The sequence below is a fragment of the Anguilla anguilla genome, chromosome 16 (assembly GCF_013347855.1).
Source record: "Anguilla anguilla isolate fAngAng1 chromosome 16, fAngAng1.pri, whole genome shotgun sequence".
Taxonomy (NCBI): Eukaryota; Metazoa; Chordata; class Actinopteri; order Anguilliformes; family Anguillidae; genus Anguilla; species Anguilla anguilla.
The window spans coordinates 4,446,644-4,469,567 of NC_049216.1; the positions used below are offsets into that span (position 1 = coordinate 4,446,644).

Below are 22,924 nucleotides of genomic sequence, written 5' to 3' on the forward strand. Positions count from 1 at the left end.
GTCAGTGCTCTAGAACTCCATTGCCAGATTGTGATTGTGACATCAGCATTGGAATGTTCGGTTCAGAACATTCCGATCACATATTTGTGATCTCACGCCGTGAAAGGGTTAAAGGGAATGTTTACCCAGAACTGAAGAAGAAACTGTCGCGCAGACAAACACCCAGAGGGCGGTGAGCATAATCCCGTTATATGACAACTTTATATAAGCTCTATAAGACAGCCTTCAAAAATTTTAACTGAATCACTCCGGATGATGCGCGCTCCACACCTCTTTAAAATAAAAAGCGCGTGCACATGTATGTTTGTGCTCATATATACTGTGCTCAAATGTACATTGCAAACTTTGTCTTTGATACCTATGCAATTTTGGTGAAATTCTTGATGGAATGTCAAAAGGGGAAGCCCATTTTTTTCCAAGCACGACATAATTATAGAACCCTTCGACGTTAATCTCACGAGAACCTATCAAAGTCTTTTTTTTTTGATCGTTGTCAAAATAAAAGTCAGCAGCCACATACGCGTTTCACAAAAGCGGGTGAATTTTCCCATCAGCCTCTGTGCTAATGTCCACGGTGGTCCAATGGTGCTTAACTGCTCCAGGCAAAAGATGTGTCTCTGTACAGTCCTCCATTCGTCCAATGCCTTTGCCCTCATTCCAGAAAACAATGAATTAAGTGTTCAGTGAAATGAGGTCTCCTTGAATTAAGTGTTCAGTGAAATGAAGTCTCCTTGAATTAAGTGTTCAGTGAAATGAAGTCTCCTTGAATTAAGCTGAATTTAAACTGTACGCATTGTTAGAGGCACACAACAGGAGGAGAATTCAAAGTCCTGGCAAAAAATCGGTGACTGTAGCACTGGAAGTAAGAGGCACTCTGTGAGAGAGGCATTTCATTGACCTTAGTTGAGGAAGGTAAGCACAGAAATGGCCCGGTTTTTCGGGAGAACATAAAGATTTCGGACAACCCCCCTACCCACCCCCACCCCACCCCTCCAACCAGACAACAAGCAGATTTTAGGTGAAGGGGCATTCATGCGTTTCTCTCTGTCTCCGTCCGAAGGCACAACTCCATCCGGCGGCAGATGAACCTGTCGAACCCGGACTTCAACGCGGCGCAGTTCCAGCGGCAGGAGTCCCTGCCGGGCCTGGGCCTGGGCCTGGGCCTGGGCCTGAGCCTGGGCCGGATCAAGCCCGAGCTCTACAAGCAGCGGTCGGTGGACGGCGACGAGGGCCGGCGGGGCGGCGGCTGCGGGCGCCTGCACCTGGTCCTCAAGTACGACTGCGACCTGGAGCAGCTCATCGTCAAGATCCACCGGGCGCAGGACCTGCCCGCCAAGGACTTCTCGGGCACCTCCGACCCCTACGTGAAGATCTACCTGCTGCCCGACCGCAAGACCAAGCACCAGACCAAGGTGCACCGCAAGACTCTCAACCCCGTCTTCGACGAGGTCTTCCTCTTCCCCGTGGCCTACGGCGAGCTGGCCACGCGCAAGCTGCACTTCAGCGTCTACGACTTCGACCGGTTCACCCGCCACGACATCATCGGCCAGGTGGTGGTGGACAACTTCCTGGAGCTGAACGACTTCCCGCGGGAGACCAGGCTCTGCCGGGACATCCAGTACGTCACCTCGGTGAGTGCCTCTCCTGGGGGATCAGCCAGGGTGGAAGTGCTTTTTTTTGTTGGCATCGGGGCCCTTCCGCATTTGAGGGCTCCGTGCGAATTGCCTGACGGTAACGCGTACGCCGAGCGTTCAGCGCGGGGCGGGTTCTACGGGATTTTTAGAGGTGAACGGAGCGGAATGAAAATGACATGGGCGGGGCGGAGGTGGGTGGGGGAGGTTTAGGCGGGGGTGGGTGGGGGGGGTTTAGGCTTGGCTGAGATGTCTGGGGAGGGGTAGTAGTAGTATTAGTAGCAGGGGTAGTAGTATTAGCAGAAGCAGTAGTAGCAGGGGTAGTAGTAGTATTAGCAGCAGCAGTAGTAGCAGGACTAGTAGTAGCAGTAGTAGCAGGGGTAGTAGACGTATTAGCAGTAGTAGTAGTAGTAGCAGTAGCAGTAGTAGCAGCAGCAGCAGTAGTAGTAGTAGTAGCAGTAGCAGTAGTAGCAGTAGCAGTAGTAGCAGTAGTAGTAGTAGTAGTATTAGTAGCAGGGGTAGTAGTATTAGCAGAAGCAGTAGTAGCAGGAGTGGTAGTAGTAGTAGCAGCAGCAGTAGCAGCAGCAGTAGTAGTAGCAGTAGTAGCAGGGGTAGTAATAGTATTAGCAGGGGTAGCAGTATTAGTCTGCACGCGGACTTGCGGAAAAAGATTCGATCCGCGGGCGACTTTGCTTTCCGACCGGCGCGGTACCGTAAACGCGAATCGCCTTCGCGGCGAGGCGCCCGATCGGCGTCGCCGTCACGGCGCGGTGAACCTGCCGAGGACGCGGCGCAACGCCGTGCCGTTTAGCGTTTTCGCGAACGCGGGCCGCGGCGTCCGCAAATCTCTGCGCAGACGAGCCGTCCGGGACGGTCTCCAAGCAACGTGTTGAAACAAATGGTAAATGGTAAATGGACTGCATTTATATAGCGCTTTTATCCAAAGCGCTTTACAATTGATGCCTCTTATTCACCACAGCAGTTAGGGGTTAGGGGTTAGGTGTCTTACTCAAGGACACTTCGACACGCCCAGGGCGGGGTTTGAACCGGCAAGCCTCTGACTGCCAGACAATCGGTCTTACCTCCTGAGCTATGTCGCCCCCTACGAAGAGAATACGGTGTAGGATCGATAGCGCCGTTAAAAATGGTGGCCCACGCTGTCGACTGGAAAAACGAACAGAAAGATCTAAATGCGACGATGATTTTAATGTTGCGGAAAAGGTCCTGTGCTTGTAGACGGACAGGGACGGAGCCATATTGTAGGACGGTAAGCGCTGAACGTGGATCGATCCACAATCGGATTCTGATTGGCTAGATAGGTTCATTCAAAATTCGGACCATTTACGTGTAGTGACACAGATGTAAAATACACTGCCCTAACACGGAGTGACACGTGCTGTACTGTATGTGCTGTTTTTACCGAACAGTGACTTGATCTTGGTGCTGAATTGCTGACCTCTGTGAACAGTTTTGAAGGAGAACAACTTCCGTAACAAAGTTAAGAAGCGTTCTGATTCTGATCCAGGCCAAAGTTAGCGCACCGGAGCACACCTGCTGTCTGTATTTTTTGGGGCCAACTGCTCCGTGAGAAGTTAGAGACCTCGCCCGCGGGCGCCAGCATCGCGGAGCCGCGCCGGTTTTTTTTCGAGGAAGTTTCTCGCCCTTCAGCGAGGTGGGGCCCGTGCCTGTCGCTGGCCTACATAGCAGAGCGGGTTAATGCCTCTGTCAAAGTAAAAATAGTAAAAGGCTGAGTTCGGTTTGTCTGCACCCCCTGCCCCCCCCCCCCCCCCCCCCCCCCCCCCCCACACCGGTTCCCCAGTCTCAGAGAGAACTAGACACCTGAATGATTACTGCCTCCGAGGCAACAGCACAGAGTGATCTGCGCTCTCCCCAGCAGGGAGACTTGCAAGAAGAAAAAAAAAAGCGCAGGAGGAAGGGAAAAAGCTTCCGGGAGAGGCAGAAGTTAAAATTGTCCAGCGTCACTTCGACCATAACAGAGTGCATGCGGGGCCCAGTGGGGGGACCACGCGTGCTCTGCAAAAAAGGGGACTTAACGCTGAACGTCGTACTGTGTGCCGGGTTAGACGTTCAGCTCGCGTTCAGCCGGACGGCTTGAAGGCTGTTCTCAGTCATTGTACGCAAAGTTAACCTGCGGTCTAGCTGTACGGCACTGGAAGAGTTCAACTTTCTTTTAATGTTTTGCTTATGTTTGTTCTTCTTAGCTGTACTTTTTTCTGAACATTCAGCCAGTCAACACCTGTGAAATGTGGGGGGGGGGGGGACGAATTCAAATGAGTGCGATGTGGACGACAAAGAGGGGAAATGGGGTTCTGGTCTGAGACGTGCAGTTTTGATAGCTCATCGCTTAAGCAGTGCGTCAGTGCCTCTCAGGTGCCTATCCTGCAGGTTGACTGTGAAAGAACTTCCACGTTATTCCACGGTGCTTTTCTGGACCGGTCCTTGGCTTTCCTCAGTCCCTCTTTAAGAAGGCTGTGGCGGCGTGGCTCACAGGCTGGGTTGTCTGCTGACGTTAGCCGTCCCCGAGGAGGGGCGCCGAAATCCGTTTCCCGCCTGGCGGAAGGCGGCGAGAGAGGCGCCACAGCGGACGTGGCGCGAACGGCCGGGAAGCGGCCGGAACGCGTTTTCGCCGGTCGTCGTTTTCGACCGTTCCGTCGGTCGTCGCCGACGCGCTCGGCGACCGGCGGAGCGCTCCCTCCGTCTTTTTCTCCAAGCAAGGCGATCGTCTCGTCTCATCATCCCATCTTCTCTTCTTCCCTCCCTGGGGTGGATCCTGCAGCTGAATTACGCCTGAATTACGGAGCGCTAACCGCTAAAGCGCTAATCCGGCGTTAGCGTCGGGGGCCAGGAGCGCAGGAGTCTCGGGGTCACGAGGGCGCGTCCGTTTCCTCCCCGTCGCTCTCTTCTGCGTCACGCCGGGGGCTACCGTCGTAGCAACCTAGGGGGCAGAGCCTGTCCAAAAAAAAAAAAAACAAGATCTAGAAACTAAGGATCTTTTCTCTCTTGCTGTTAATGCAATTTAAGAGTCCGTAGAAACCAGGTTACAAGAAAATACAGTCGGGAAAAAAAGCAAAGGGTCTTCTGAGTGATTTGCCCTCGGTGGGCATGTCGAAGTGTCCTTGAGCAAGACACCTAACCCCTATCCCCTAACTGCTCTGGCGAATGAGAGGCATCAATTGTAAAGCGCTTTAGATAAAAGCGCTATATAAATGCAGTCCATTTACCACTTACCAGTAGAAACCAGGTTACAAGAAAATACAGTGGGGGGAAAAAAAAGCAAAGGGACTTCTGATTGGTTTGATTCCGGGCGTCAGGCTCAATGACATCGTCAGCCTAATGAGTTTCTCCGTGAGGTCAGACCCTGTACGCGAAGGAGTCCTCGCCGAAGACCCAGAATGCATCTGCGAAGCCCGAGGGACGCTCAGAACGCTTGTCCCAGGCCCCCCCGGGGGGGCCACACGGGGTCCCTTTCAAGCCTTCGGAACTGGGGCAGACCGCCAGGGGAATAGCAGACAGGAAGCAGGCAGACCCACTCGCAAATCACTCCACAGACTTGGGCCTGCTCCGTGTGCTCTTTAAATGGTGCGATGACAGAGCCTCTCTGACAGAGAGAGAGAGAGGAAATCTGCCCACAATTTGAGATGCACTCAGAGGCAGAGAAGCTGCCATTCCTTTTGGGAGAAAGAAGGGAATGTGTAGATTTGGCAGCACAATACATTGCCACTTGCCACAAACTGAGGGACAGGGAGTAACATTGACACCAGAAAAGTAACATTTTTATAGTTCATTGACATTTTGTATGCGTTATGTTCTAGATGTAGAATTTTATTTCTGTGGATTGTCTGGATTTTTTTCTGTTTATTGTAGTTAAATTGTTATTGCCTGTCTGTTATATTTGTCATGTGAGTGAATGCTTTGGCAATGTAAGTGTACCCTTACCATGCCAATAAAGCTTATTGAATTGAATTGAATTGAATTGAATTGAGAGAGAGAGAGTCGCTCTGACAGAGAGAGAGAGAGAGAGAGAGAGCCGCCCTGCGCGTACTTCCCTAAACGAGTTCACGCACCGGAAAATGTCCACCCCAGGGGCGTCAAACTCATGTCCCAGAGGGCCGCTGCGCTTTCGGGTATTATTTGCGGTTTCCTTTCAGTCAGCATTCAACATAAGGCAGACACTTACGGACAGCCCCGGCCTACTCTGTGCTGGGCAGCTGCAGCCCTTCAAGGACCGCGGTCTCTTTCTCTGGCGACAGCGGCGATATTTCACCAGCCTGTAAGGGTGCCGGTCCATTTATATCCCAACCTAGTTCAACAAGAAAAAAAAAACAAAAAACCGAGAACTGTTAGTCGCTGTCAGAATGATTTACAAAAAAACACCCCTAGTGTTGCCGAGTAGTCATCTGCACACCCCTCAAAGCACGTTTCAACATGGTGTTCAATTTCTGCTTATTGTGAACAGTGTATCGTAAATGTTTCTGGGCACGACCAGAGTTTAGCACTGGGACCGAATCCCCCCGGTAGCTCCTTTGTGTTCCGCATATAAACAGTGATCGAAAAGACCATAGAATGAGTGCAAAAATACCATAGAATACAGGGCGTGCAGCCATGTAGTCCGCTAAGGGACATTCAGGCTCTCAGCGCTGGCAGTGTCGCCGCAGCTAGCGTAGCTAATGCGTTCTGTGTATAAAGCAACTGCACGGGAAGCGGAAGGCTGACGGTGTGACCACAGACGTTATTACAGACTCCAGCTCATACATTCCCATCTCTCTCCCTCTTTTCTCAGCTACAGGAGGCAGGGCCGGCACTAGGATTTTGGTGGCCCTAAACAATTCTGTGGGATGCATTCCCGCGCGGGGGGGGGGGGGGTTCTCTTGGTAAAATCCTTCTTACATTACATTGTTGTGAAATGTTCTGTTGCCGTTCCATTTCAAATTTATACCGCTAGTTCCGTGATAGGGGATGAATAACGTAATTACGAAAATAACGTTATTTACCTCAGATTAACATTGGATCGTGTGGCCCCCCCCCCCCCCTTGCGGTTGTAGCCCTAAACAACCGCATAGAGCGTTTATGCCACGGGCCGGCCCTGACAGGAGGTTCTCATTCATAAAAGTAGTTCCCAGTGTTTCCTATACATCAGGGGTGGCCAACCCAGGTTCTGGAGAGCCGCAGGGTCTGCTGGCTTTTGTTTTTACTCGGCACTTAATTGATCAATTAAAGCAGTTGATTACATAGTTAACTCACCTCACCTGGTTTATTTTGTGTAAGTGGTTGTTGTATTTAAGGTCAAAACAAAAACCCGCAGACCCTGCGGCTCCCCAGGACCGGAGTTGGCCACCCCTGCTATACATGCTGAAACTCAATTGTACTTGCTTACGACGCTAAAAACTTTTCTTTCGCCGTCGGTGAAAAAGGAAGTAGAGTCAAAAGCTAGGAATACGGAGCTGAGTGTTTCGACTGGTGCTGTAGGATAGTACAGCGGTTAGGCAACTGGGCTTGTAACTCAGAAGTCACAGGTGCGATTCCCCGATGGGGCACTGCCAATCGTACCCTTGAGCGAAGAGACTTCACCCGAAAAGGATCCAGGAAGTATCCAGCCGTATAAATGGATTATATGCAAAACGCAAGCTGTTTTAAGCCGTAATGCTGTTGGGGGTGCGAACATCGACGCACCTGTGCAGAGGGTCGATGCCTGCCTGCCACTTGGCCGTCCTTGAGTCTGCACCACAGGACAGCGACAGAAACAAATGTGTGTGTTATTCCACACCCCCCCCCCCCCCCCCGTTTCCCAGGGGGCCCTGTGGATACCTGTATCAATGGCGCTCAATGACAGGTGATAAATTACAGGGCAGCCCTCTCTTTGGCCCTGTACAGCCTCAGATGTCTCTTTAATAGAGGTGGAACTGAAAATGATTACTACAAATCGGTGGGGGGTTTTTTTGGGGGGAGGGGGGGAGGGGGGTGAATAATTATAGAGGGAAGTTTAAGATTCTACCTGTGGGCCTCCAACTTCTGAGTTACAAGCCCAGTTGCCTAGCTACTGTACTTTCCCGCAGCCCCAGTCCAAACACTCAGCTCTGTGTTGCTAACTTTTCTGACAGCTCTCCCTCCTTCCCATTTATGGCGAAAGAAAATTTTTTAATTTTTAGTCGAAACCAAGTGCAATAGAGTTTCAGGATGTTCGGGAAGCACTGGGAATTCCTTTTATTCATGAGAACTTCCCGTACAACTGACTTGCTTGATTTGGGCCAAGTTCAAGTGTGTCGGACGATTCAAAGATGTCATTTTGCACAATGCTTTATAGAGAGAGACAAATGCTACTTGTGAGCCCGATGGGGTATATGGGTAATGTAGTGGTACCATTTTATCCTTTCTAACTGGAATGAGGTGATCCTGGGAGATAACTGCAATGATAATTTGGAGAATCAGGCCAACATCATTAGCCTCTACCGAATGCTCACTTGATCCAAACTCTGCCTATCTTTAGTACAAGAGGTGACCACCAACATGCTGCCGTTACTGAACGTGGGAGCAGTAATACTATGGTTATATGCGTTTCACTGCTACTTCCTGTATTTGAGGATGTAGGTATAAACACTTTGATTCTTCAAGTTCTTTGCGCCCTTTCGTGTGGAAATACCAGTAGACCTTTTCCCACTTCCTTCATTTCGGAGAAACCGATGCCATCTCGGGCGAGGAGGGAAACTCCGGAGATTTCTTTATCGCGAAAGCCGAGGAAGTTCAGAGTGCGGCGTTTCCTCTTTGCCGATTCGGTTTTCTCCTGTCTTCTCATTTGGAAATTTGCTTTCCGTTGTTTCGCCGGATTTGTTGGCGTGCTTTTTCGATCTGCCAAGCGTGTGAACAAAGAAGTAGTTAAACTGCTTCTCCCTCTCCTTCTGTCTTCCCACTCCCTCTGCTCTCCACACACACACACACACACATACTTACCCACAGTTGCATCTGTCTCTCTAGATAGTTTCGCTGAAAGTTTTCTAGATATTCGCTGCAACTCAGCTTGATAAAACACACCTTGCATGTTCGTCTTTGTGCTGTTTCAAAACACCAAAGATTTTACACTCTAAATTCAACAGTAACATCACTTTCCAAATATAATCCCGCAGTTTCTGAGACACCTGCAGAGCTTCATTTCATCAAACGTCTTCATTTTGCTTCTATCGAAGGACGCCAAGCTGTGTATCCTATATCCTCTCCTGGTATGAAACTTGTGTGGTGGTAAAGTGAGGTTGGTAGAATGCGACCTTTCGTAGTGTAAATATTGCAACTTGCTTTGTTAAAGCGCATACCAGCTTCGAAGTTCATAGTTGAGGTATTGATGGGTGAATTTCGACGGCATAAATTAGCCAGGCGAAGATGGATCCGCGAGGTCCGTTTCATCGGGTTGAGCTGCAGAGAATATCTAGTGTGTAGCACACTAGTGTAGTACGGAGTGTAGCACAGTGGGTAAGGAACTGGGCTTGTAACCGAAAGGTCGCAGGTTCGATTCCCGGGTAGGACACTGCCGTTGTACCCTTGAGCAAGGTACTTAACTGAAATTGCTTCAGTATATGTCCAGCTGTATAAATGGATACAATGTAAAAGTTGTGTAAGTCGCTCTGGATAAGAGCATCTGCTAAATGCCTGTAATGTTAGGTAATGTAATGTAATCTAGGAAACTCATCACATTTCAGCATAACTATCTGGATGGATGGATACTAATACTTCAGTGTAAACATGGATTTCATTTTTTGGTGAACTGCCCCTTTAAGACACGCTGCCAGTCTATAAGAGAGGAGGGAGCTAATAGCACAGACATGTTGGTGAAATATGGGGGTTAATGGAACATAGGTATAAATTACAGCCACATCCAATCCAGAAATATAACAGGGTGGAGTCGCCGTGGGAGATAAAGATAGAGCTCACTGATTGGACACAGCAGAAGACCAGACCAAAACAAACTAGGAGCCAGTGAAATGGAAATACTGGTGAATAATTACGATTATGTGAGAAAGGTAGACGATACACAATCTCTGTTGTGAGTACATCTGAAGCTAAACAAGTCAGATGACAAATGTGGACTGTGGACTGGGATCTTATCCAGCTAGGTACTGTAAGCATTTTAACAAAAGAATTTTGGAACGTCTTTGTTATTTACAATATCAGAAATACCACCATTTAAAAAATGTGGTATTATTGCACCTCTTAGAATACCATCTAGAAGTCCCATGGCCGGCTGTAATGTTTGCGTTTTTCAAAACTGACTTTTATGCAAGGCCGAGGATCTGAATGAAGAAATTGAAACTGTGTCCAAAGCACATTCAGAAAAACCATGAGAGGGTGTTTCCAAAGCGATAAGCAGTTGCTCGTTAAATTCCATGCCCGTGTTTTTACAAACGAACACATCTCCGTACACAGTGAAGCAGCGCTGCTTCATTTATTTTAATGAGTTCCCTTGGCCCCCCCCCACCACCACCCCCCCCACCCCTTCTCCCGCTTTGGAACGCCTAATCGCATTCGTAATCAGCTTTCCTCGTCGCAGCCGCCGCGATCCATTTTTGGAGAACGCAGACGAGCGCGCGCTCCAAAGCACATGATGTCAGCTGACGCTCGTCATCTCACGGAAGCTGGCGAGTGGGGCCTGCGCAGGCGTGAGCTGGAGGAACGCATTGCACGTGCAGGTCGACGGGCAGATTGCAGGCGCTAATGAGTGTTCAGTGGCTGTTATCCTGCCAGACGGAAACGCTCCCTTTCTGAAAAAACACTATCGCCAAGAACAGTTTCCAGACTGTGAGGCCCATCCATGCACTACAACAGTGCCTTAACAGATACCAGACTGTGGAGCCCATCCATGCACTAGAACAGTGCCTTAACAGATACCAGACTGTGGGGCCCATCCATGCACTAGAACAGTGCCTTAACAGATACCAGACTGTGGGGCCCATCCATGCACTAGAACAGTGCCTTAACAGATACCAGACTGTGGGGCCCATCCATGCACTAGAGCAGTGCCTTAACAGATACCAGACTGTGGGGCCCATCCATGCACTAGAACAGTGCCTTAACAGATACCAGACCGTGGGGCCCATCTATGCACTAGAACAGTGCCTTAACAGATACCAGACTGTGGGGCCCATCCATGCACTAGAGCAGTGCCTTAACAGATCCCAGACTGTGGGGCCCATCCATGCACTAGAGCAGTGCCTTAACAGATACCAGACTGTGGGGCCCATCCATGCACTAGAACAGTGTCTTAACAGATCCCAGACTGTGGGGCCCATCCATGCACTAGAGCAGTGCCTTAACAGATACCAGTCTGGGGGGCCCATTCGTGTACATATTAGCCATCTGTCCAGCATGACTGTGTCTTTCTTTGGGTGTTTGCGTTGTGATGTGTGTGTGTGTGTGTGTGTGTGTTGTAAAGGGCAGTTCCCCGTTGTAAAGGGAAGTCCATTTCTCTCTAGCAGACCGAAAGAAGAGAATTCCTAATCAATGGATGGAAATGATTCACCACCCGGCATGGCGGCCCGTCGAGAGAGAGAGACCTCCGCTCGCGAAAGCGCGCGTCTATTTTTCGCTCAAGGAGACGCTCTTCGCAGCTGCTCCCCCGGACCTTGGGAAAACAATTATCGACGTTTCCTCGAACGCCCGGAGCTTCAAAGCCTCCTCGCCGTCGACAACAGCGCGCCTGTTTTTCTTTAGTCGCCCCCCCCCCCCCCCACCCCACCCCTCCCACCCTCTTCTGGCCAGACAGCGACGGTTTAATGAAAGACCAAGGCGGCGAAACGGGGTGATGGAGGGATCGATGCAGCCGTCCCGTCCTGCGCAACACATCTTAGGTCGCTAGCGCTGCCTCCTCACCTGACTGAGGTCAAACCCACTGTAAACAGCGACCTAAATATAAAGGGAACGCTGCCTAATGCGTCAGAAAGGAACGCATCCTCCGCCCTACTCTTTATTTCTCTAAATGAAGGGTTGGGTGGGAGATGCTGTCTATTAAAAGGTGCTTTACGAAGTGGAGGAGCCCTAGAGGGTGGGGTGGGGTGGGGCGGGAGGAGGTGCGGGCCAGATAATTACCCACGATGCACTGCCTCCGTTCAGTGCCCGGCCCCGTCCGCTTCTCCAGGGCCCCCACTATAATTTCGTCGGGCGGGTACCGGCGACCGTGATTTCACCACCGAGCTGATGTAAGCGCTGGCGAGTGAGACGGACGCGGGCCGTCCTACACTGAAGACGGTGATTGGATTACCGGGCTGCGAGGGCCCACCCATGAAATTTCCACTGCACTTTTGGGGGTGGAGGGGCGGGGCAGACTGTATGGGTGATTTGCAGCAGGGTGTTTTTTTTGAGACGCCGCCCCTCCCCCCCCCCCCCACTTCTTGCCGCGCTACTGCCTCGTCTTCTGTTTGACACGTGACTCCTCGTCATGTGACTGTTTAGCATTTGTCTGTTTATCGTTTGACTGTACCAGAATGCTGCATCCATGAGTCACAGTCAGAATGTCACTGTACCAGAATGCTACATCCATGAGTCACAGTCAGAATGTCCCTGTAGCAGAATACTACATCCATGAGTCACAGTCAGAATGTCACTGTACCAGAATACTACATCCATGAGTCACAGTCAGAATGTCACTGTACCAGAATGCTACATCCATGAGTCACAGTCAGAATGTCACTGTACCAGAAAGCTACATCCATGAGTCACAGTCAGAATGTCACTGTACCAGAATACTACGTCCATGAGTCACAGTCAGAATGTCACTGTACCAGAATACTACATCTGTGAGTCACAGTCAGAATGTCACTGTACTGGAACACTACTCTGTGAGTCACAGTCAGCATGTCACTGTACCAGAATGCTACATCCATGAGTCACAGTCAGAATGTCACTGTACCAGAACACTACCTCTGTGAGTCACAGTCAGAATGTCACTGTACCAAAATGCTACATCCATGAGTCACAGTCAGAATGTCACTGTACCAGAATGCTACATCCATGAGTCACAGTCAGAATGTCACTGTACCAGAATACTACGTCCATGAGTCACAGTCAGAATGTCACTGTACCAGAATACTACATCTGTGAGTCACAGTCAGAATGTCACTGTACTGGAACACTACTCTGTGAGTCACAGTCAGCATGTCACTGTACCAGAATGCTACATCCATGAGTCACAGTCAGAATGTCACTGTACCAGAACACTACCTCTGTGAGTCACAGTCAGAATGTTACTTTACCAGAACACTACCTCTGTGAGTCACAGTCAGAATGTCACTGTACCAGAATACTACATCCACGAGTCACAGTCAGAATGTCACTGTACCGGAACACTACCTCTGTGAGTCACAGCCAGAAGGTCACTGTACCAGAACACTACCTCTGTGAGTCACAGTCAGAATGTCACTGTACCAGAACACTACCTTTGTGAGTCACAGCCAGAAGGTCACTGTACCAGAACACTACCTCTGTGAGTCACAGCCAGAATGTCACTGTACCAGAACACTACCTCTGTGAGTCACAGTCAGAATGTCACTGTACCAGAATACTACCTCTGTGAGTCACAGCCAGAATGTCACTGTACCAGAACACTACCTCTGTGAGTCACAGTCAGAATGTCACTGTACCGGAACACTACCTCTGTGAGTCACACCCAGAATGTCACTGCACAAGAAGACTGTCTCTGTGAATCTCGGATGTAGGTCTGTATCTCTATGAGTCGGGTCAAGGTGGGGGTCTGCAGGGCTGCTGTTGTACCGATGCTGACAGTTGCTGTAGCTCAGCTCATTTGTCTCATCGAATCGTTACCGATTTCGGATACGGACCGAAGCGAGCGCCCTCCAGGAAAGGGTCTGCCGTCTCACCCCCCCCCCCCCCGGAATACGGCGAGTTTGTCATAATTAGCCGGCAGACGCGGCTTTTCGTCGATGCGCAGACCCGATGCCGCTCGCGGGCAAGGCGACGGGGTCTCTTCTGTCAGCCACAAACGACCTTTCCTCAAAGGAGCCAGCAAGTGGGCAAAGCAGGACTCATCGATTTCTTTGAGCAGTATTTTCATGAACGGTTTTATCAATACGAAGCGCGCATGAAAATACAGAAACTGTAAAGTCGGGATACCTGAGGCCGAGGCTATGCCCAGGCCTTCACTGATCTTCATCGATGTCGCGTATGAAAGTACCAGAGGAATGTCAAATTAACTGAATACGTAGAGAGCTTTTTTTTTTTTCTTTTTTTTTTTTTTACTTTTTTGTAAACGCTGTAAGTTTCAATACCGGTCTACTTCCTGGCTTGTGGTATTTTCTTGGGCGTTCTGTGTGATTTCTGTTTTCACTGCATCCTCCCCTCAGGAAAAAATAAAGAAAAAGAAAGAAATACTCCTATTTTCACAAAAATGGTTTGCGTTTTCTCTGATTTTTGGAAAGTCAAGACGTTCCCGAATTTTCTGTTATTTAATGTATCTTTTAGTCAAACAGCTAACTAGAAATGCATCAAACAGCTAACTAGAAGTGCCTCAAACTATAAGAATGGTATAAATAAAAACAAAGATGACCATCCCTGGTTTGCAGACAGATACCCATTTGTACACCTCTTGCACTCAAACAAAAATCCATCTCGATATTTTGTCTGCATTTCCATGCCTTGTGTTAGCTGAGATTTATTGGAAATGTTTCTTCTATGTAAATGATGGAGATTTAGTAAGAAAGCAAGTTGGAAGTTTAGCTAATTAGCCAGCTGTATCTAGCTAACATAAGTATAAGCAATAATACACCGTAAAAGGAATACTGTCAAATTTACAGTAACTAGCAGCAATTAGCTTGGAAGCTGCTGTAATACATCTCACAGTATGTTACACAATGACAATTACAGTACTTAGATGGGTACTGTAATGGTTATTACCATAAGCATACTGTGAAGTGTATTAAATGCATTGGGCAAGAGGCAGGAATACACCCTGGACAAATCATCAATCCATCACAGGGCACACACGCCATTCACTCACACCTACGGGAAAATTTAGAGTTTCCCGGGTGTCCTTGGACCAGAGTACCCACATAAACACAAGGAGAACTCCACACAGAAACCACACAGGGGATTCAAACCTGGCACCTGCTTCCCATGAGGTGACAGTGCTATCCACTGTACCGCTGTGTTGCCCCTACACCAATGTAATTGCTGCACATCAAGCCAAACAAAAAACCAACACAAGTCTTCTCCTGCATAATAAATATATCACTGTAACTACACATTATATGAGTTGCTGTGATTACAAAATTTGTCCTTCATGATTCAGAACTACTTTAATTACAGTTACAAATTAGACTACTAAGTCAAAAATGGCAACAGACTACATGCCTGATTTTGACAATGTGAGATTTTTTTTGTATACTTTTCTTAATTGTTGTTAAATGTTATATTCACATAATTTACACATGACATGACACGCGGTAACATACACAAATACCGCACACATGTGCACACACACCAAGTCTATATGTTTATTCTATGTTTGTAGTATTGCTTTGGCAATATATATGTAAATACATCATGCCAGTAAAGCTCATTTGAATTTGAAGATGATCTCAAGTAGTGCAAAGTTGTGCCTTATTGTATTAAGATACGCTGGTCTTCATGCAAAATTGTGATCTTTTTCCCAACAACTGCAATTCAATTAATTTTTTAAAATCATAATTGAGAGACTTCAATGTAGGCTACAATGCGAAACAGATTCTGAAAGTAGGCCATAATCAATTGGCATGATGGCCAAAAACTATTGAAAACAAGATAGCTAAATGTTGAAAATAAGTTTTAAAGACTGCAAATTTTGCATAGCCTTTTGTGGCAGGAACACTTTGGCAGGCCTGTTATTGCATTAACATTTACAGCAAAAACATACATATTTGCTGTAAATTTACACCCTCTGTCAAATTTAGACCATAGTGCTATGCAGATCTACAGCTATGTACTGTATACAGGTTGGACAGTACGTATTTGTTCATTGTACAGTAATATTGCCGTGAACTACGGTAATAATTTAAAGTGTATGTTGCATTTGCTACCGAGCAGCTAAAATTCATGATAGACTGGGAGCTAGCGTAACTTAGCTTCGGTGTCAGTGGCCGATACGATATGCCGTAATAGGACTAATAAGCAGGTTTAATGATTGGGGTCGCAAACGGGGATGAGAAAAAAATGTGTATCGTTGCTGCCGTGCCTTGTTCCAGTTTATCGTCTCGCGGAACGGTAGAGAGGGGGGTTTAATCGGGGCGAGAGCCGACCCCGTTCTCTCACGCGCAGCCGGCTGCGTCTGATTCGGTAAAGTGCAGCGGGAAGCGGCGTTGGCCTCTCTCTCTTCGGAATCAGTCCCCGAGATGAATCTGATTCCAGCCGTCTGAAGGGGGAACGGCAATAATGCGACGCTAACGCGCGCGCTATCCAGGGCATCAGACGCCGGGGCGTGTCCGATGGGGAGGCTGGGAATTTGATTGGCCACCCCAGGTGCTGGCCCAAATTTTTTTTTTTTTTAACCTAAAATAGGATATTACCATTGGCTAAGATAACTTTTGGCAATAGTGTGCCCCCCCCCCCACCCTACCTACTGAGTCTGTGACCCCCCCCTGGCCACCTGGGTTATGATGCAGCGAACGTTGCTTCCTATTCTTCGATGCAATGAGGTCTCATCAGTGTACTGTTATAATGATAAGCTTGATGATGATAAGATGATGAGATAAGATCTTTTAGCGTGTGTATAAACTGGTGTCATAACCTCAGTATTACTCAGTGTGTTTATAAACTGGTGTCATAACCTCAGTATTACTCAGTGTGTTTATAAACTGGCTTCATAACCTCAGTATTACTCAGTGTGTTTATAAACTGGTGTCATAACCTCAGTATTACTCAGTGTGTTTATAAACTGGCTTCATAACCTCAGTATTACTCAGTGTGTTTATAAACTGGTTTCATAACCTCAGTATTACTCAGTGTGCCTATAAACTGGCTTCATAACCTCAGTATTACTCAGTGTGTTTATAAACTGGCTTCATAACCTCAGTATTACTCAGTGTGTTTATAAACTGGCTTCATAACCTCAGTATTACTCAGTGTGTTTATAAACTGGCTTCATAACCTCAGTATCACTCAGTGTGTTTATAAACAGGCTTCATAACCTCAGTATCACTCAGCAGGGAAGTGATTTATTGCCTAGCTGTGGACAAAATGCAGTCATTATTCTTTTATCACTGCCTGACTGGGAGGAACCTGGACTGGGATTGTAAACATCGTGTGCGAATAATGCAGGCTATTGCGGTTTCTACATTCTCCATTTTAAGAGCAAACGAACAGCTTGCCCAGCTCCACGTTCCTCTGGATATCGATGGCAAGTCTTTCATGGGTGTGGTGCTATTTAACGGCCGTGGCATTTCTTCTCGGGCCGTGGCATTTGTCAGTGGGCACGGTGAGCCCTGTAGGGACGGCCTCAGCTTTACATTATTTACACTGGCTGGCGAAGCAGAGACGGAACGAGAGGCCGGAACTTTAATCACTTCTGCTCTGGAAGTGTGATGGCTGAGCAGGCTAACGGGGCTAGCCTCACAGCGGGCAGCACATCCAAACGCAACAGAGGACTGGCACAATTAAAGGAGATCTGTGGAATGAGAGCACCCACATCAGGCCAATTATTAATGAAATATGAATGCAATAAATCACATTTAACTGGTTAGAACTATATATACCCTCACATGATAACACATGCATTCTCACACACACACACACACACACACACGCCCACACATATACACATACACACACACACGCACACACACACACACACATACACACAGACTAACTGTGCTGCATGTGGGCTGTTTTGCGGTTAGCCCTACTGAAGCGCGACAGACAGACGGGCTTTAGGGAGGCCTTCTGCAGCGGCGGTGGGACCCTCCAGAGGCCGAGGCCAAGGGAGGTGTCCCCGTGTGACAGAGGGAGGTGTCCCCGTGTGACAGAGGGAGGTGTCCCTGTGTGACAGAGGGAGGTGTCCCCATATGACAGAGGGAGGTGTCCCCGTGTGACAGAGGGAGGTGTCCCCATGTGACAGAGGGAGGTGTCCCTGCTGTACAGAGGGAGGTGTCCCCATGTGACAGAGGGAGGTGTCCCCGTGTGACAGAGGGAGGTGTCCCCGTGTGACAGCGGGAGGGCCCCAGCAGGGACTCCTCGGTGACCTTTTCCCGGTAATCGCTGAAAACCCTCCAGCCGAGAAGCACCTGGGGCCCGGGAGAATTTGCCGGAAGGACGGCGGCCCGTTCCGTCAGGCCCTCTCCTCCCAGAGCCGGAGGCAATTAAGAGGCGTGACGGGACTTAGGTGCCCGAGATAAATGCCTGAAAAATTAAGACCAGACCTCGTCCTCCTAACAGGCGCTGTTATATATATATATATATTTTTTTTTTTATTGTTTATTTTTACAGGGACAGTGCACAATTAAAAGGTAATTGCACCAGAGTTATCTAGCAGCTAATTTACATCTGTTGTCCCTGGGCAGGTATACAAATGACAACCAAAATCAACACTGACAGAGTACATTTTACTCAGAGTACATTTGATCCCATATAAGCTCCGTTGGAGTTGAAGTAACACTGAGCATTTCATTTCATTGTTCGGGGTGAAGGGGTGAGAATGTTTCCTGGGGTCCCCAAGAACATTGTGCTGCAATGGTGGAAGGATGGGGTGGCCTGGTGCGGAGGGCCTTCCACGTGAGATCATTTCCTGGGGCCTTAAGATCCCTGGCGACACCCCGCTGATTGTACTGTTCACTGTGACAGAGGACAGAAGCATCTTGTCCTCCCCGAGCCCGTCTTCATCCAAAGCGAAAGGTAAAGCGGTGAAACGGAAGCCAGACGCCTCACCGGTGGAGGTGTCAGGGCTCTGGGCCAGGAACGCTGCTCAAAAGATTTTCGCATGACGTGGAAAGAAAAAAAAAAAGCGCTATTTTGAGAGAGGTGATAATTGAACAGCCGCTCTCGACGCGCGAAACAGACGCTTCCTCGTTCCCGCGAAGCCCGCGAAACGCGTCCGCCGACCCGGAAGGCTTTCCGGAACGAACGGGAGGAAAACCCCCCGTCTCACGGCTCGGAGTCCTCTTTGCGCCCCGGACCGAGGCCGGTGCCCTGCCGACATGCTCGATGCATTACATTACATTACAGGCATTTAGCAGACGCTCTTATCCAGAGCGACTTACACAACTTTTACACAGCATTTTTACATCGTATCCATTTATACAGCTGGATATATACTGAAGCAATGCAGGTTAAGTACCTTGCTCAAGGGTAACAACGGCAGTGTCCTTACCTGGGAATCGAACCTGCGACCTTTCGGTTACGAGCCCAGTTCCTTACCCACTGTGCTACACTCCGTCCCACGCTCGCCGCGTACGCGTGTCGATCTTCTCGTCGGAGCGCAGAGAGTCTTCGGTCGCGTTCGTTTACGTTTTTGCTTGTTTTCAGGATAACGTGGACCTGGGAGATCTGATGTTCTCGCTCTGCTACCTTCCCACGGCCGGGCGGCTCACCATCACGATGATCAAGGCGCGGAATTTGAAGGCTATGGATATCACGGGCGCGTCAGGTAAGACTTTGCGTCTCCTCTCAGCATCGCTAGTCGCTGCCTACTTTTTACACGGTTGAACACTCTGACACTTACCTGAATATCCAAGTAGTTGGACTGCAGCATCATGTAATCACCATATTCCTATAACCAGTATAACCACATAAACCAGTATCTCGGTGTTGAGTAATCAGTGTACGATGTGAGATATTCCTCTAATGAATATATTGAAACAAGATACAGGAGTAAATAAAACACCTTATTCAGGCTGAATCTTGAACCGAGAGATATATCACATCTGTACGTTCGGTTTCGCAGAGGAATCCTGGGCCATCGTTCAATGGCTAGTTTGTTGTCCGCGGCTTCATCCAAAAATCCCTTTTGGATTTGTGCGAGACTTCGTTTTCCTAACCCGGTCAAGAAAGATGTGCGCAAAATGCGATTTCTCGAAGTGGGAAAGCACCGTGGAGTTAATGTGTTTAAAATGAGCTCCTGAGATCATACAGGTGCTGCAAAGGTCATGACAGATCACACTTTGCAAAAGTGCAAAAAATAAAACAAGGTAGTGCAAAAAAATAAGTAACCCTTTCCAAAATGATGCATTTAGCAGACACACTTATCCTGAGCAAATTACACAACATATATATAAACTGCATCAATTTACGCTGCTGTATTTATAGTGAAGCAATGCAGGTTAAATACCTTGCTCGGGGGAATCGAACCCGTGAGCTTCAGGTTACAAGACCAACGCCTTGCCCGTTATACTACACTGCTGTCAGTGAATTTACAGGGATGGTAAATGGTAAATGGACTGCATTTATATAGCGCTTTACAATTGATGCCTCTCATTCGCCAGAGCAGTTGGGGGTTCGACACTTCGACACGCCCAGGGCGGGGTTTGAACCGGCAACCCTCCGACTGCCAGACAATCGGTCTTACCTCCTGAGCTATGTCGCCCCCCGGGAATGTCGTCAACAAATAACGCACAAATACATTTACATAAACACGTTTTATGGACACTGTGATCACGGCGTAGACAGGAACACTGGCCGCTGTCATGTTTTTGTGGCGCAGGTTAACGGGTTGTTTATGTGGATGTGGTCAGTCCGGTCAAGACCGCCGCCTCTCTGTTACTCCCGCGAATGAACCGCGACATCGCTGTTACCGGCAGAGGTGGGGTAACCCGGCTTCAAAGAGTAAAGAGACTGACCGTGTATTTGCTCCACCACCATGCACTAAACCAGCCGACTCTAATTAGCATAGCTCTTCAGCATGATAGGAGACCTAATTATTGTAATCAGCTGGTTTAGAGCAAATACACGGTCAGTCTTTTTACTCTTTGAAGCCGGGTTACCCGCCTCTGGTTACCGGCGCACGTCTCTCAAGATAATGATGTCCGCGGCAGCGCGAGCGATCCAAGCGGAGAGCGTGCGGTGACGTGACGCCACTGCCGCTTTGGCGAGGCGCCTCCGCGCACGTCCGTGACGCGGACCGACGGAGGGGGCGTCGCGTTGCGGCGGTTCTCTGTTGTGAAACGGGACCGTGCGTCCCATATACACGTGCTGTTCTCCCGGCCTCTGCTACACACACAGCCCCTTCATTCTGCATTACAGCGAGAGAACGTGGTGCGTCCGCGGTGATATTCACCACAGTACGCGCAGAGGCTGGTCACGCGCGTGGCAAAACTGCCTTCATAACCTCGGGATAGCTCAGCGTGTGTAAGCCCCCTGGGTCAGACGCGGTGAACGCTGCTTCCTTTTCTTCGATGCCGTGAGGTCTCATCGTCGTGCTGTTATAATGATAAGCTTGAGACCTGTCTTCTGTTTTCCACCCATTATATCTTCAGCAATGGTTCCCCTAGGTTACTGAGGCACTGCCACATTGTGTGAAATTGCCACCTTTTTTATCAGCGTTTTTTAATTATCTTTCATAGTGATGTCATGTTAGCGTGCTTTCCATAATTGGGTACAGTTTTAAAGGGTAAACCGCCTTCATAATCTCAGTGTGTGTATATAAACTCCCTTCATAAACTCTCAGTGTGTGTATATAAACTCCCTTCATAAACTCTCAGTGTGTGTGTATAAACTGTCTTCATAAACTCTCAGTGTGTGTGTATAAACTGTCTTCATAAACTCTGTGTGTATAAACTGTCTTCATAAACTCCCAGTGTGTGTGTATAAACTGTCTTCATAAACTCTGTGTGTATAAACTGTCTTCATAAACTCCCAGTGTGCGTGTATAAACTCCCTTCATAAACTCTCAGTGTGTGTGTATAAACTGTCTTCATAAACTCTCAGTGTGTGTGTGTATAAACTGTCTTCATAAACTCTCAGTGTGTGTATAAACTGTCTTCATAAACTCTCAGTGTGTGTGTGTATAAACTGTCTTCATAAACTCTCAGTGTGTGTGTATAAACTCCCTTCATAAACTCTCAGTGTGTGTGTATAAACTGTCTTCATAAACTCTCAGTGTGTGTGTGTAAACTGTCTTCATAAACTGTGTGTATAAACTGTCTTCATAAACTGTGTGTATAAACTGTCTTCATAAACTCTCAGTGTGTGTGTGTATAAACTGTCTTCATAAACTCTCAGTGTGTGTGTGTAAACTGTCTTCATAAACTCTCAGTGTGTGTGTGTAAACTGTCTTCATAAACTCTCAGTGTATGTGTGTAAACTGTCTTCATAAACTGTGTGTATAAACTGTCTTCATAAACTCTCAGTGTGTGTGTGTGTAAACTGTCTTCATAAACTCTCAGTGTGTGTGTGTAAACTGTCTTCATAAACTCTCAGTGTGTGTGTGTATAAACAGCCTTCATAATTTCAGAATCTCTCATTCTGTGTACAAACTGCAGATGGGCGCTATGGTATACACTCCTAAACATTCTATTCCTTCTTGGCTCGTCTCTTCCAGATCCTTACGTAAAGGTTTCCCTAATGTGTGAAGGACGGAGGCTGAAGAAAAGAAAAACATCCACAAAGAGGAACACGCTGAACCCCGTCTACAACGAAGCCATAGTCTTTGATGTCCCGCCAGAAAACATCGACCAAATTAGCCTTTTAATAGCTGTGATGGACTACGACCGGTGAGAACCCACACCACAGAAGAATTTGATTCTTATATCAAATATTAACTTCCTGTTTCAAAAATTCCCTCTCCCACTTCCTGCAAAGACTTTGGGCAAAAGAAATACGCTTTAAAAAAAAGGTTTATTGAAAAATGTGATTAGAATGACAAGCTAAAAAAGCAATATTCAAGATGTTTAAGAAAAGAGATGCTCTGCTCCATTGGTATGCTGATCTAGAATCAGGTTTCTCCTGCCCGTATCCTAGCCTTAACAGTTACGAGCTGAAAGTCCAAACTGATCCCAGAACAGGGCCTGTATTCATAAGGCATCTCAGAGTGGGAGGTGCTGACCTCAGAGTAGGAGGTGCTGACCTCAGAGTAGGAGGTGCTGACCTCAGAGTAGGAGCCGTTGTTCTGAGAGTAGGAGCCGTTGATCTCAGAGTAGGAGGTACTGACCTCAGAGTAGGAGGTGCTGATCTCAGAGCAGGAGGTGCTGATCTCAGAATAGGAGGTGCTGATCTCAGAGTAGGAGATGCTGATCTCAGAGCAGGAGGTGCTAATCTCAGAGTAGGAGGTACTGACCTCAGAGTAGGAGCTGCTGATCTCAGAGTAGGTATGCTGACCT

General features: G+C 48.1%; 1 protein-coding gene across 1 annotated transcript in view; it reads left to right on the forward strand.

Annotated features, from left to right (window-relative positions):
• Window positions 1-22,924, forward strand: part of LOC118214946 (synaptotagmin-9-like) — a 50,834-nt gene that overhangs the window by 23,194 nt on the left and 4,716 nt on the right. The window contains exons 3-5 of the mRNA XM_035395252.1: window positions 1,061-1,631; window positions 19,137-19,257; window positions 22,147-22,318. Of these exons, the coding sequence (XP_035251143.1) occupies window positions 1,061-1,631; window positions 19,137-19,257; window positions 22,147-22,318 (864 nt within the window). The remainder of the gene's footprint in view (window positions 1-1,060; window positions 1,632-19,136; window positions 19,258-22,146; window positions 22,319-22,924) is intronic.